Here is a 16,600-nt window from a genome sequence, read left to right as displayed (position 1 = left end):
AAGTTTCATGTGAATGCGACGTGTGAAATTCAAATTCAGTAACAGAGATTTGGGGCTGTCAGAGTTGAGTGTGAACAGTTTAATTTTAAGCCGAGTGTAGCGGCTTGACGTACAAATTGTTTGGGAGTAAGCACGGAGGCAACTCGGCGGCGCATCAGCTCGTCGCATAGTTCGCAGGCCGCCTCGGGAGGAATGCCACTCTCACTCTGCCCCACCTTTTCAAACCCTACCTTTTCTCTACACAAGTTGTAGGTATACATGCACGCCTTTGTGCACGCACCAACTTTACATATTAACCCTTCGACGCCTCACAGAAGACCCCACGGATCGATAAATATGTACTCGACCCGCAAATGATACAACCGCTTATTTTATAAAGATATTTTATTAAACATTTTTTCTGTAAAATAGATTAATTAAAACTGACATTTACAACAAACAACTATAAAATTCTTTGTATTATCCTTCTAACACTAATTACGTTAATAGGTCCTGTTTAATATTTGGAATTGTCTAGTATAGCCGAACGAATGCATTGACAGTTCTCGCGCGGTGGCGATATCTTAGAGATAATCAAACGATAACATTTGAACACGTAGCATATCGTATCACACAAGGATGGGAGGGGATGCGGATCGCAATTAAACTAATACGTACATTTAATTGTCGATACACATATTCGTAACTAGTAGTTGCACGGCGCTTGCCTTGCTGCCGTCACACGGCGGATTTGCAACCTGTCGCAATCTCTGGATTCCCTTTGTTTATGCGTGGCTGGCATGTTTAGACATGCCTGTTTGTTGCCGACCGTCTAAAGGCGAACATTTACATAACGCCGCTCTGGATTCGTAAAAATGTATTTACGATGCACGGCGAACGATTTGCGACAGGCTGAAAATTAGCAATATGTAGGGCACACACACACGCCTAGCTCACATTAAACATTATATTCGTAACATGGAACAGCAATGTTCACCTAGTGTTCTCCTGCTACTACCACGTACGGCGTTTACTCTCCACATTCCTCCTACGTTATTTGGTCAAAGCAAATTGGTATATGTCCTTATAATTGACAAGAAGATTTATAACGGGGTTTGGAAGCTTAATTAATATCGGATAATAAAATAGATTTGGACCGTTCGGGTAATGTAAGGCTGAATTATGTATAATGAATATATGTTATGTACATATAAAGATGAACTATTAAATCCGGATTATTTCACTAGCATGCCCGAGCTTCGCATACAGGATATTAATAGAGTAATACATTTCGGTACAAAAATTATAGACGTCTTTCCAGGTATTTAACAAGCTTCGATATTTAATAACATTTGACGTTATATGAGTACAGAAACTATCTTTTTATATTTTATCTGTACGTACATACGTACGAGTAATTTAATGTATTAAATAAGAAAAGTCCCATACCAGTTTCTAGGAAAGGAAAAATAGTAAGTTTCGTTCAAAAGCGTGTTTACTATCTATTAAATTAAAACCTGGAGTAAAATATTTTTTGAGATGAAAATTAAAACGTTTTTGATCATTAGTGAAATGTGTAAAAACTACTGGACGGATCTTAGTGGGACTTTTGAATTTTCATACGGAATAGAGAATGTAATAAAAAATAAAATGTCTTATTTGTAACAACATTTGGTTTTATTCAGAATATATTATATCATTATCGAAGCCATATACAGAAGTAAATTGATTAGAGACATATTTTTATATCAACAATTGATGCAAACTTAATGACATTATCTTCATAATAGATAATAAATAGCTCTTAATAAATAAAGCGGGTTACATAGGATTATTTAGCCCTGTAAAGGTTACGCTGTGAAATATAGTGAGGTTGAATGTTTCAACATTGCTAGTTTTGACCTAAATTATCAAAACGCCCGTGTTGGTAGTAGGAAAACACTGAGTTGACTCCGGCTTGCGTCCTACTTCGGCCTGTATGGCTGCGATCGGTTTGACGACAAGAAATACCAACCCATACAATTATTACGATAACAACACAATTAGATGTGATTTCATCTCATTTTGGCTCAACACTTTGAATCATTAAGTTTACAATAAGGTTTAAAGAGCCATTAAAGAGGATGAACCTGCAAAATGAAAGGATTGGTTTACGTTGTTTTACTTGTCGGTGCATACATTTGAATCGTGTAGGTAATCGCAGCCACAGAGGCTATAGCGTGTGCTCACTGCACAGAGGAACACAACCCATCGTCCAAGAACGCTAACATATTAATATTATAATATTCTACCTATCCGCTCGCATCAAGTGCATTGAAGTCGATGTTTAAGTACGACAAAACCACCGGAGCGTACGACACTGATTTTGCAGCTCTATTTACGGACAAGAATATTCTTGCCATAAGAATAATAATCTACAACAACTACTATACAAAAAGCTCTTATTCTTAACAGATTTTAAGCGCAGTTTCGAAAGCTCTTCTTGATTAGAATTGAACAATTGGGATTTTATAATACACAGTAGTAACTCAAAACGATTGTGCTGAAGCATCAGTGAAACAGTACAGAAAGAATAATATTATTAAACGTTAATGTGTTGTTCTGTGTTGAGAGTAATGAAATAATACTATATTGTGCTCCTTGATAAAATTATAGGCTTTATAATAATATATTATGTATAAACTTTATTGGTATCCATTATAGACACGTCATTATTAATACCTATTAAATACATCAGGTTTGATAGCTAAAGGTATTATCTATAACATTATATTATACGGGCTTTAGATTACTTCATTGTGCTTATTATGGCACTGTTTCCACACCACCAAATATTAACATTAAGTCTATTATATTTACTAAAGAAAGAAATCTAACTTGTCCTTATTGTATCTCTGATTGTTCCCGATAGAAATTGGTACTTTAATAATTATATTGTATCGCATACCCGAACTACAAACATCCACTCCATAACCACAACACCCTCCATTGGTCTCGGAAGACTAGATCATCACTGATCGCAGTCGTAATAACTTAATCTTTCATCACATTAAAAACTGTGTTTTTGTGTAAATGTATTCTCAAATTATATTTCTTCCTTTAGTTCCATACAATTGAAGTCTTAAACATTTAAGACAATCGCATACAATATTCTATCGCGGATTATTGACTCTCTGTCTTTTACATCCTATCCGATACGTTTCAACAAATAACATTTCATTCTTTACTATTTGTTCACAATTTCACATTGGGCTACCTACACGTCCTTTTCGTCACTCTCAAATTCTCAATTCGCAAACGAGTAACTTATCTATGTCTATGTATATTCTCTCAGTTCACATACCGTTGCGTCACAGCCGTGCGTGCGTGTATGGGCAGACAGTGCGATCACCTCGCACGGACTGCAGCAGGCCGTAGACGAGGGGCTCACGTGGGCCCCGCCGGAGCGGCGCTCACCGTCGCCGGCTGTTGGCGGAGCGCAGCGGGCTCGTCCGGCTCGTCCGGCCCGGTGGGCGGCGTGCCTGTGACGGGGTCCGGGTCTGCAGGCTCCTCCGGCGGCGCGGCGGCCGGACGCACGTCGAGCCGCGACCGCGGCGGGTAGCGCGGCGTCAGCGCAACGCCGACGACTGGGTGCGATTTAAGACTCCCGCCTGGAGGACGTCGTGCATCATGCGCTCGTTCTCCTGGCGAACTGCGGACAAGTACACCACCGGCTTAATCGTGGTCATAATATGTAGCAGGCCAGGGGCGGAGTTTGCAGGGGTCACATCCCTAGACACACGGTACCTTCCGCTAAACAGCTAAGGTGAGGTCGGGAATATTTCACCTACGCTAAGGTCAGAACGGTGGTTTACCTACTGGTCAGAAGTCACAAAGGAGTAACTCAAACTAATAAGGAAAGTACAAATACAATTGGAGTCGTGATATTTATTTGCTAGTTGTTTGAGGTTCAATACTCTAGGGGAGAAATGTTAACATGTTACTTATTATAAGGTAATGTTACATTTGTAAGTAGGTACGTTAAAACAAGCTAGCGCAGAAAATTACTCGTTAAAAGGGCTTTATTATTACATAAATCACACAGTTAAAATAACGTTTAGTCCTAAGATATTACTAATCTGAGGATTACGTACTTACGCTGAAATATGGAACATTAGTATGTGCCAAATAGCTTACCAATATAAAGTCTCCTAAATACCAAAATTTCAAATGTGTATAATATTCTCATAGCATTTCAAAGAAACATATAATTATATTAATATTATGTACAATGGATATTTCAATAGAATCTCGTTTATTAAGGTAGTTTATCGTGACATGACGATAACATATTGGTATGGAAAACAATATTAATCAAATTAGGCACTTGTGTGGTTCTATCTAATTATAAATCAATTTTAGAGAATTTCTAATAACAAACCAATTATGTTTTGTTGGTAATACGAGAAGTTTGCCCTCCAGGATTACGAAGAATACGGTGATGGCAAAACAAAGTATTTATTACAAAGCCTTTGTTCAAAGAGTACCTGATGCGAAAACTAAACTTTTCCGGTAAAATAATTACGTTTTAGAAGGGTAACAGTAGGAACATTGTTTAACTCGCATTAGCACTGTTACACTCAATGATTCTATTTCGTAACCGTATCCAAGTGTTGCGGAACTAGTTAAACGACATTAATCGTCCTAAACAAATACAGAGAGAGAGTGTTAATGTCTAATGCGAAGTAACCACTCCACTTGGGATTATATTGTGTTATAAAGTATTCTTATATTTTTTTGTATAAAAATATTTTAACAGTATCATGACTGCCACGCATAGTCATAAAACTCTCGGAGAAATGAATTGAATTAGCCGTTACTGTACATATTGTTTCGTGGCAGAAGTTGCTCAATGTTTATCATATGTGATAGTTATACACAAAAATAACCAATACGAATGATGTTTTATACTTCAAAAGTATAAGAGGAGCAAGTTGTGTAATTTTCGGTAAACGTACGACCAAGCTTACGACCTTATTTCACAACGTTGCGCGTTGGTTAAGTGCATGTTGACAGACTTCGCGCACCTTTAAGAACTTTCCGAAGTCCTCTCAGGCATGCAGGTAACCACACGATATTTTCCTTTTACACTAAAGTCGAGTTATTAGAAAATGGAAGTGCATTCAACTACATTAATAACTTTAAACTTTTACCATTCGTAATTATGTCTTTTGCCTAAACGGGAAAAGTGTTTAATGGAAAGACTTGTTACCTAAATAAAAGACTCTCTTAAACGCCAAACGGTCGTCAGAAAAAGCTTCCCAATATTACAAATTTATATTTAATAAATGTTATAACATTTTTCACTTCAGTCAAAGGAATTCCTTCCCCTTTAATAATAAGATTCGATGAAGAAAATTCGTGATTCATTAAACAGACTGTTGAAAAAAGGTCTATATTATATTCATCCAGTTATGAAGTTTAATAATGTTTTGATAGTGAAATTGCTTTCAAATATTGTCTTATCTTATTCTATACAGATTCTGGCTTGGAATTTCCTTTGAGATATACACATTTTTTGTCTCGCAAATGACGAATTTTGCATTGATTGTCCACTCATAAAATTTATAGGATAATATTTATAGGATTGTTATTTATTTGAATTTTGTATAATTTATGAAAAAAATCATTGCTATTGACAAGTCGTTATGTAGGAATGTCCACAGTAATTCTTTTATACTTAATTGAAAACTTTGTATAAAAACAAGAAGCAGATGTTTCAAGCAATAGTAACTAAAGCGGTTATTACATATTACCTTCTTTGTTTTATTTAATATGATTGTAGTGCTTAAGTTTATCACAATGTAAATGTATTCTCAATGAACATTTCAACCGCCCACGCTTTATGAAGATACTTTGTATAAAGAGGAATAATATGCGATACTTGAAAAAGGAAAACAATGTAGGTATTCGCTCGCATATGGTAAACTGGAAATTCTACAATCGACGAAGTTCCGAAGGTAGTTCTTTTAAAAAATAATTTGGTGGCTGCTACGTTGCTCCCCTTCTCTCTACACTTTTGCGGAATGAAAATAAACTATTTTGAATTTTTTAATGTTTGTTGCGCTAAGCCTTGTTGTATTCGTTTTACATTTGTGATAACTACCGATCAATGAAGCGAAGTTTATTTAAAAACGAATGATTGGACCTTTTTTGTATGAAACGACATAGTGAACAAAGATAAACACAATAATAAAACGACGAACTTACGTCATTAGTAAATAAACTGCAAACAAACAAAGAAATAAATTTTGCACATTTGAGGTTATTGTTTACGCGATTGGACTCGAAAACTCTTCAAGCCATCATTAGTTTGTTCATCGTTGTCTTTATTCAAAAAACAAATGTGACATTCAGGGTCCGAAAGTTTCCTCATAATTTACACTTAGGTTATATCAAAGCAAAAAAGAAAATTGATAACTTTGTCCGAACTTTGATACATGTATCCTTGTTACTGTCATATTGTAATAAAATGAAAATGACCGAATGATTTCTAGAGCCCTGGAAGCCGACAATTTATTTACGCGCATGTAACCTACCATACAGCGTTTGCATCATAATATTAACGATTGCATAATAAGCTCATTAGCTTGTTATACACACGAGAGTAAATATAACTTATATGTTTTTAAACGAGTATTTTCGCCGTACACGAAAAATATTGTACAGTAAATTGTATTGCAATGGTCGACGAGAATGAGTAAACTTTGTTTCCCGAGAGAAGCTTTTATGAAATTATTATACTTAGCTCACACATCGAGGCTTCACTTGTTCAGCTTCTCTTTTTGCTATTGAAAGTCATCGTATCGGTGCAGAGGCGTTAACATTTGACCTGGCACGTGACGTAGCTGGGCCCGACCCACATAGCGCACACTCTAAGATAAACCAGATATAATAAGTATCCCATTTATATTATTAGGCATGTAAACAATCCGTACGTTTTCGCCTGAACGCACTGGCGAATCTCCAACCTTCTATTATTATGTTCGTTTACTGACACAGATTGATACTTGTGTTAATGGATCAGCAGACGCTTAATTACTTAATGTCCTCTTGTGTAAAACTACTTAGAGACAGATTTACTTTATGAGTACAAAGTAAATCTTTATCTAAGTAGTTTTGTCGAAGTCCAAGACAAAATGTTTTCTAACATGAAGCAATACTAGACATACATATGTTTGTACCTATGTAGGTATAGTGTATTCACATAGCGACAGTCGGTCCCACAAAGCAAACAGTGTCACCACTTTCGGTACGTATTTAATCTCCTGAATTTTCACATTGTTTTCCTTCCCTGAAGCGGGTAATAAATTTAAATGGTGTTTAAAACACAATGGTACAGGCACCTCTTACTCTCCCGCCGAGCTATTACTGCACTGTAACAATAAACGGACCGAAGTACGTACGTATTTGTAGCACTGGGCACCAACCGAGCAAAGAATATTATTTATTGTATTATGTTATCGCTTACGATCTTTTTCTTGTCTAGACTTTAAAAGCTACTATTAATGGTGAGTAGTAAATAAGGGTAAATGTAAAGCCAACCATTTCCATTAGGCGCACGGTTGTTCTAACTATGGATTTATCATACAACAAGGACAGAAATAGATCAGCCACAAGGGGAACCTGAACATCATTAAACGGACAAATTGTCCGTGATATAAAGCGATTGAAATATATTATAGAACGTAGAAAAGTCGTAGTTTGTGTTAAATATTCGTGAGATCTGTACAATTTTCGAGAATGATACAGCGATCATACAACACATGGCTCTCGCCAAAATGAAAGCCAATCACGTAAGAATATCGTAATAGTATATTCGTGTATCACTGGGTAGACACGTAAGCGAGGCTCAATTTCCACCTGAATGCACTGGCGGTTCTCCAAACTCTTTCAGCTGGTATCCGCCGTATGCCTGCGTCGGACATTATTACGTCTCACAAACTCCCCGGGACACAGATTTATGAATACGGCTTCAAATTCTTATACGTGAGAATTATGGATTGAGCATATTCACATACCTACAAATATTTATTGAGTTACGAGTGTTCCAAATTCTGATGCAACTTTGTGATTTCATTCCATTTATTAGTTTCTCGCGATGCCTTTTGGATTGTTTTTACGGTTTATTTCGAATAGATTTTATGAATAAAATGAAAAGAGAATTTTCAAAGAATTTCACCGAAGCTAATACAAAGGTCTTTAGCATAAAACTCGGAACGCGCCGATCACAATGAAATTCACTGAAATCAGTTTTGTATTTATCAAGTTTAGCTCATCATCCTCTTTTCAATGTTCTCGGACATAGTATCAACGTAATATTTTATTTAAATATGTTTACACTGAATTTTTGCCTCATTATGTTATTTTTACACCACCGCTTGAATAGTCGTCTCTACATAATGAATACGTAAGTAGATGCTTAGAATGTCGCCTGAAATTTCGCTAACGAGGTTTATGATTCTATGAAAAGTAAACTGAAAAGCGAATATTGAGCCTAAATCGTGAACCTATAAAATCGGGTTCGCTGATGACGCCTAAACCACATAAGAATAAACGAGCTCCAATTGGTTAAAAAAGGAGGCGATTGCCTATCTCAATAAATGTTTACGATCTTTAATATTTTTTCGATGCTTATTGGGTGTTTGGTTCGCGACCCGTGATACTAATTTGGGGACCGGAAATGGCAACATGCTAAATATTTCCTAATATTTTGTTTGTAGAGTAAGAAGCCGAATTCTATATAATTGGGAGAAAGGCTAGGCTAAATAATAGTTATCAAACTATTATTACCTTTCTAATGAGTATCTTACTTTTCGAAAAACCAAATAAAAAGTAGAAAATTAGCTGAGTGTTTAAAGTGGAGGCAATCACAGAAAACGTGATTGTCCTGGCGGCTAGCCAGTTGAGACTATCGCGTTATGCAAAGACCTGACAATTCAATTAAAACTGCAAGTAACCTCGTCTCTAACTATCTTTGCCCGTAAGCACGTATGGCATTTATTTAAAAGTACAGGTTACTATTTGCACTATTTAAACGCATAACACAAAGAATTTAATATTATGCGAGTGCGACAATTAAATTAAACCCGCCGTCAAAAATACTCTCAAGCGATATCAACTTTATTCTCTTTGACCATAGCTTAGTGGTAGTAGTGAGACCCTTTCCTGCTTGGAAGAGCACGTTAAATCACTGCTCCCGCTGTCAAGAAGAAATCTATGGCACTCATTACATGCAGTCGCAAGCCGGAAAAAAGTTTGACAGTCACACTTGTTATTACGAGACCGCAGATACCTTCTTAACTTTACACGCTTTATTGAGGTAAATTCACAATGTCCCGAATCTCGAATGTTCCAAATACGGTACATTGAACGCCAAACAGCTTTAAATTTTAATGTAATTGGAAAGTCCGCTTATTACTATAATGTAAGTTTGATGTCCTTAATATAGGTTTGTCCTATCCTCCGATATCCCAAAACGATGTATTTGTAAATGTTTAATTTTGACATTGAAACTTTAATTAGATTTCTAAGTAGCATTTCTTGTTACGTATAAGTTTGAATGTTGAGGATTTGTTGAGTGTTTCGGAGGACGATATTGTTTTGTTTCCTATGCGTATTCGGTGGTTATTTACTTACCCGTAAAATGTAATTTAGCGAATAAAATTTAATTACTTGTCTTATTATGGCTTTGCACCCCAAGTTAGGAATAGAACTGTGCTGGTAAGTGGGACAAAAAGGAATAAAAAATGGCAGCTGCGATTGTGGGTGCCTTATTTTACTATTAGCATAATTGGGACTTATTCAATATTGTTGTTCAGATTTTATTTACCACGTTGTTTATTGTATTGGATTTTTGCGCAATATTAATGAGGTCTCTCAGTGGACGGGTCAGAATAGAATTAAACATCAATTAACCCGAGGAGAATGTTTTCAAGAACTGTCCAAATATAAAAGATTAATGTTATAGGCACTTAAGTCCTAGACACTGATGATGTAATGAAAAGCTATGAAATACTTCTTATTTTCCTCGTTGTCTGTTTTGTATTGTCCGATTTATTTTATTCTTTGTTGACTAAATCCGAAGGTTCTTCTTTTCCATTCATTTGGCATTTGTTAAGTTACCTTTCCTTGTTTGATTGCTCGAATTTGGATTTCGTTAACTTACCATAGATTTCATCGAAAGTTTCATTCAAAACAAAAACGGTAGCTACCAAATGTTATCAAAATATTGTTATTTCGTATATAAATATGCCGTCAGTGTTATATCCCCGAGCATTAACTTCTACAAGTATTGGTAAGGCCCAGATGCATTGTAAGCAAATTGTTTGTCAAAAATATCACCCTTCTTCAATAAGGGGAGCTTTTTCATTGATCCCTGGATATTGGATATATTTATTCCTTTTTACAATCAATACGGCGGCGTGGAATCTTTCCTGTTGTGATATTTCGTAGTCAGGCTCTTGTCAAGAAAAATAAAAATACTATCAAACCAAATACATCAACCAAAATAATCTTTAGCTATGATTTTTGGAGATATCGGGTTAATGTATAATTGAGCTTCCATTTTTTTATATTAAATTGTCCCTTTTGTAGCTCTGTCGAAATTAATTCGATTTCATTTTTTAGGGATGAATTTTAGATACAATAATATAAAAGCTTCATAGTTCACTTCCCAAAAACTGTCGGTTCTATCGAATCTTAACCAAACCATAACTATAACCAACCAACTAATATTAATTATATTAATAACTGACTCATTCAGGCGTATAACGAGAACACCATCAGATATTAGGAAACGTCCTATCGGAACGCGCTATCTTACCATTGACTTTTGTAATTTAATTATACTAATCTGAATTCAAGCTGACCTATGAAGCGTGATGAAAGATGAGCAGACATTAAACAATTATTTATGAAAATAAACGCTTTATTTAAACATTTTCCTATTAAAATCTTGTGTTAATAATACGTATTTGTGTACGTTTATAAATAACTAAAAGCTTCTATTAAACAATGGTCGTCACTATCATATCCCTTATTCAACAGAAGCCAATTAACAAGTTAACATAATCCTTAATATACAATTACATCGAAATTCATAGTCCTATTCACATTTTGACGTCGACATGAGCTTCGTGCATAAGCTAGTTATCGATGAAGCCGGTTAGACGCATCCACTAATTCCATCATTCTAGCTCAGGCTCACGTTATAATCACTACGTTTAGAGCAGATTTATTGATCACACTCTCGTTATTCCCTCACTGATGAATACTGTTACCAATTTTCCCGATACAATAATCTCTTAATCATCTCTATTTCCAGTCATGCGACAGTTTAATCGTGGCTTAGAACATGTGATTTATTTGCAATTAGAATTGATATTTATGGAGCTACATGTGTTACTAGTATAAAGGACAAACTTTAAATATGATGTATAAAATAAATAAAATGTAAATTATAAGCCTTACGGCGGTTTCGTTTCACACCAAATCAAGTTCGATATTCAACTCAAAAGTTTACGTTACGTAGTTGTAAGTCGCTTTAAAGACAAACGACTTTGTTTTATATCTTAAACGACTAGACGGTAACTTCATACTCCGAAAATATTTTCAGTGATAATTAAAAGCGGACCTACCTATAGTAATCAATCCGTTGACTTCAGAAACTAATTTCAAAGAATAATTAAAACTTTGTTATCTTTAGATTCGGTGCCCGAAAGTTGTCAAACGTACTCCATGAATCGTTGTATCTACTAACCGTACTAACGAAGAGAATCTAGTAATAATGGTTTGTTCAAAACGTGCCAGTGGATCACGGTGTACCACAGCAATGTACTACTAGGTTTATGTTTCAGACAAACAATCCTAAGACACTAAACAATATATTTATTTACTAAAGCTCACTAAGATATTGATCCTCCGAAACATTTTGCAACTTGCTCTTAACTACTCCACAACTAATTAAGACAAAAACGGATTTACTTTATGAATTTCCAATTTTGCTTGTAGGTTTGGGTAAATGGCGTAGTGTATTTATAATGAGGGAAAAGTTAACACTCTGGTTGCAAAGTTTAACTTAGGTTAGGTACAAAGAAATCATATCGAATGAATCTTGCAATAATTTGTTATACAAAATGATATTCCCAGATAAGCGTGTGATAAAGCGGTAGGTATATTGTGTCGTGTCGTGTCGTGTCGCGGCGGTATGAATGTGAAACAGTGATGGAGATAACAGTGAGGCCCTGTTGCTTCTTTTATTACAATATTCTACGAGTTCCGGAAGCACTGGAGGAAATTGCACTTCAAACAAAAAATCTTTTCTGCGGAAGGCCTTCAGACTTTCATCCGCTTGCTTGCGCTTGCCCGAAGTAATTATGAAGTCAGATAGGGTTTATAATACGAAAAGCTTTAAAATTGTTACAAAACGAGATCTTGTATAGCATCTGCGATATAACGTCTAAACGTTCTTCGCAGCCATTGTTTCTTTTTACCTAACAATTACTTGAATTCATTAACATGTTGGGTAAATAACCGAAGAACTCAGTTCACTTCGTTTAGAACTCGCTTTACGGAGAATGTAAATGTAAAGTGGAGCACAAAAGGGACCCGTTAAATTTGCCACACAAAGTTTGTCCCACTTTCAGTTTGGGTGCCACTTCTGCGCGTGCTTTTCTATTTTAATAACAATTTGAACAAGTATCAAACCATATACGTAGTGATGACTGCGGCCGTCTCAGCGCTGTCAAGGAAATTGGAAAAAGGTAGGTAACGTTCCCATAAATATTGCGAATTGCGTTTCCTTTGTGAACACGAGAATAAAACTATTGTCCATGTTGGAATTTCAATTTGTTTTACTGAAAAGGAGCATTCATCATAGTTTCTTAAAATTCCATTATGACTGCTGTGTGTTACACGTTAGTAAAACATCAGTCATTTAGAGAGTCCATAAATAATGGGCGAGGGAGCGATGCCTATCAACAACTTTTACTTCCTCAAAAGATAAATAATTTCTGGTGAAGTTTTAATCGCAGCTTTTATCCGCGATTTAGGCGAACGCAAAATTATAATAATAATTTGTACTAATAACTCTATTTAGATTTGTTTACGCCTTAGAAAATAAAGTCTGGTTCAGTCAAGAAAACATGATTCATTTTATCTTTTAAGCCAGGTGGAATAAAATTATTGCGTTATTAATAACATTGGTTTTAATCTGTTACGGGTTTGAAGATGGAGGTAATTGTATGGAACAAACAGTTAAACTGTTAATGTTATTAAAAAGATTTTATTGCAGGACGAAGTAAGCGGTGAAGTTTCGAAGCTTTAATGTAATTAACTGCCGTCTCCTGAGACTTCACCTAGTTAGTTCATTTGTTAGATCTTGAGATAATTCGGAAAGCACCTTAACGTGGCTACGTCATCAATTTAATGTTTTGCTTTATACTTGGCGCATATAAATAAGATAAAGTTGTAGTGGAAGGATAGTATATTTCTTAAGCTACTTCAATGTATTAAAGGAGAATGCTCAAAAAAAACCCAGGCTGTACACAAAAGTTATGTAACTCAAAAAATTAGATATACTGTGTAATTGAATTCCCAATGTTTACCTCTATCAAATTCGATGGCTGAACATACTATTTTGCTATAACTTTTCAGTAGGGGTTTTCAATATATTTTTATATTTTTTAATAAGTTGCCTATATAAATGTTTAATCTTTTTGAGTCACACATTTTTAATATAGGTATGTAACTGAGTTACAATTTAAAAATATTAAAAAATATATTTTTGAAAAATGAGTCATCATCACCAGGTCATATATGTCCCCACCGAGGGGCACGAGCCTCCCCTCTTAACAAAGAGGGGGATCAGGCCTTAGTCCACCACACTGGTCTAATGCGGGTTGGCAGACAATTGGAGGGCTAGTATAAGGTAGAAAAGTGTTGTCATGGTGGTAGATTGCTAGCCTATAGCCTATGAAGCACCAAACCCTTCCATCCCTCTACTGACTTTTGCAGTATGCACGGGAAGAAATGCAGCTGGCACCTTCTATGTACTATGTAGTGATAGAATATAATTATTTTATTGTTAATTATTTTTTTAAAATCACAGTTCCATTAAAATTAATTATTTATTAGTATTAGATAATTACTTATACAATTATATTATTCAAAAAATAATCATTGTGATGAATGTTTGAAGAATATTTATTTTTTAAATTCACCTTTTAAATAGTAGATAATAGCAAAAAATAGTATATAGCCATCGAATTTGATAGAGGCGAATATCTGGAATTGAATCACTCAGTATCACTAAAATTCTGAGTTACACACCGTTTGTGTACGGCCTGGGTTTTTTTCCCATACATTTTGAGCATTCTCCTTTAACGAGCTGTTCAAAAGTTAACAAAATCTTCTCATACCATTTTCCAATTCTAAAAACAATTATTGGTGTCTTTTATAAAAAAACAGTAAACAGTATTTGATATAATAACGTGTTTCAATAGATGACGTTTGTAAATTTTATGACTATTAAGGTTATTAATATTAATCTTTGACAAAATCGACTTGGCATTCATCCATATAACGTAAATTACAGCACTATTGAGTTACGCATATTACACTAACTACTAACAAGGCCTTCATATAGATTGATATGAAAAGGGAGGTCTAAAAATAAAACCGTCAAAACGACTGAAAAGTACCCGTAAAAGCATAAAAAAACTAAGACTCGAGAGTAATCACTCTCGGTTTTAAAAACTTATTCAATACCCCACTGGTGCGTCACCCCATTCGTTGTGATATGCGAAAACACGACCGCATTCATACTGGGAGATTGAAGAATATTTTTTTCAATCTAGTCCCACATCTGTGCTAAGGTATCACTAAAACCTCCAGGCGAATACCTAGGACCAAAACCTTATTTTATTCGTTACATGACAGGTTTAACATTCAAGATATAGTTTTCGTTTTATTTACATAGATTTAAAAAATTACTAGTCTTAATTGCTAAAACTTAAATTTCCGGAATAAATAGTCGTACATATATGTAAATTGTGTGTAGTGTCATTTAATATGACTAAATAAAAAACGATACCATCATCAAACATGATCTAAACGTGTAATGTAAAAACTTTCTGCTCATAACTTACTATTCATCTAGCATTTAAGCACGCGGCAGTGCATTGCAGAAAATGCGACTTAAATGCAGTCAAGTGTAATTAGATTGTTCTATTACGAAATTTTCAGAAGGTTGCTGTCCGAAGTTTGTACCTAGTTGTCCCTCACAATGGCAATAAACTCGCTCCCCATTAGTCATTTTAGCGGCGACCTAATAACAATTTTTTAGCTTAATAAATTACAGGTCAAAGGCTGTTATGTTGGACTAAATTTGCTGTTTGACAACTATTCAAAGTTTAGGCACACGTATGTAGATATATATATATATATATCTTAAAGTGGTACAAGCAAATAGTTTAGGTTTGGAGCGAGAGAAGCCAGCTCGGAATACCGGGGCAGGTCGGATTCGCTCCGGTTATATTCAAGACAATAGTGCGGCTTCAATATGCGCCTCCCGGACTAGCCTTCGGTTAAGGTTTCAGCTAACCTCGATACGGAAATAAGAGTACGCGTACAATTCGACTAATAGATTCTACGTATAAAGGAAAAAAGATCGATGGGCCAGTTCATTAATTTCGCTAGAGACTTAAGTACTTACTTGATAAAAGGTTTTCCGAGTCGAACTATGTATTATGTACAAACGGGTGTTAACTAAATAAAAAAGAAGGTGATCGAAGAAATGGTACGATTTTGAATAAAATTAGATTTTAGATAAAATGCATTATTTGAAAAAGTCTTTTCTTACTGGCCTTATTATTCGCAAGTATTGAGGTCGGCTTATAGTCGAACCGGATACGGCTGAATATCAGTTTTTCCACAGTTCCACTTCCATTTCATTTCCATTTCCATATAATAGTTGCAATAAATGCTTAAACATTCGAAAATGAAAAACGTGTAGCAAAAGCAGCATTTATAATCCCCTCATATATTATGTATGTTTATAAAACAAGCTCGGTAAGATGAAGGGTAACACGTACTGGACCAATTTGCGGGGTCCTAATGAAATGTAATTCGTTATGTTATAATTATAATAATGAAATTACAAGGGTTGCTAATGGGCAAGGGTGCCTAAAATACAACACAAGTTTATGATATATTGTACGCTCGTATAACAAGACGGAAGAAATACTATTGTTACTGAGCAGCTACCACATAAGTTTTCAATCGAATTTTTACATGACAAAGGACATCATTAAAGAGATAAACATCCTATCAACAAAGTAGCTCGTTGTTGTATTTTGCAAGCGACGTGTTGCCGGGTAAATAGATTTCAAACTAAAAGATAACTCGGTTCTTATTAGATTATAATTTGTTTAGAGTCGTTCGTCGCTCGGCCGTGTCACTTTCAAACAATATTTCAACAAAAGTTTGTAAACAAGTGACTGTTAGGGACGTGTCCCCTTCAATTACTCGAAACAAGACTCAGGCTTTGTCATAGAGTTCAGGACGCATTTTGTTAATTACT

General features: G+C 35.2%; 1 protein-coding gene across 3 annotated transcripts in view; it reads right to left on the bottom strand.

Annotated features, from left to right (window-relative positions):
- Positions 1 to 372: 372 nt before the first annotated feature.
- LOC142973614 (uncharacterized) overlaps positions 373 to 16,600 on the bottom strand; it is a 92,513-nt gene continuing 76,285 nt past the window's right edge. For 2 of the 3 annotated variants that reach the window (XM_076115492.1, XM_076115493.1), the window contains exon 7: positions 3,443 to 3,670. In XM_076115492.1, the coding sequence (XP_075971607.1) occupies positions 3,588 to 3,670 (83 nt within the window). In that variant the 3' untranslated portion in view covers positions 3,443 to 3,587. Of the gene's footprint in view, positions 3,671 to 16,600 lie in introns of all 3 variants that reach the window. The other variant, XM_076115491.1, reaches the window with a different exon arrangement.

Source organism: Anticarsia gemmatalis, chromosome 6, assembly GCF_050436995.1.
Source record: "Anticarsia gemmatalis isolate Benzon Research Colony breed Stoneville strain chromosome 6, ilAntGemm2 primary, whole genome shotgun sequence".
In the NCBI taxonomy this organism is placed as follows: domain Eukaryota; kingdom Metazoa; phylum Arthropoda; class Insecta; order Lepidoptera; family Erebidae; genus Anticarsia; species Anticarsia gemmatalis.
The sequence above is the reverse complement of the archived record's forward strand: the minus strand, read 5'-3'. Positions and strand labels throughout refer to the sequence as shown.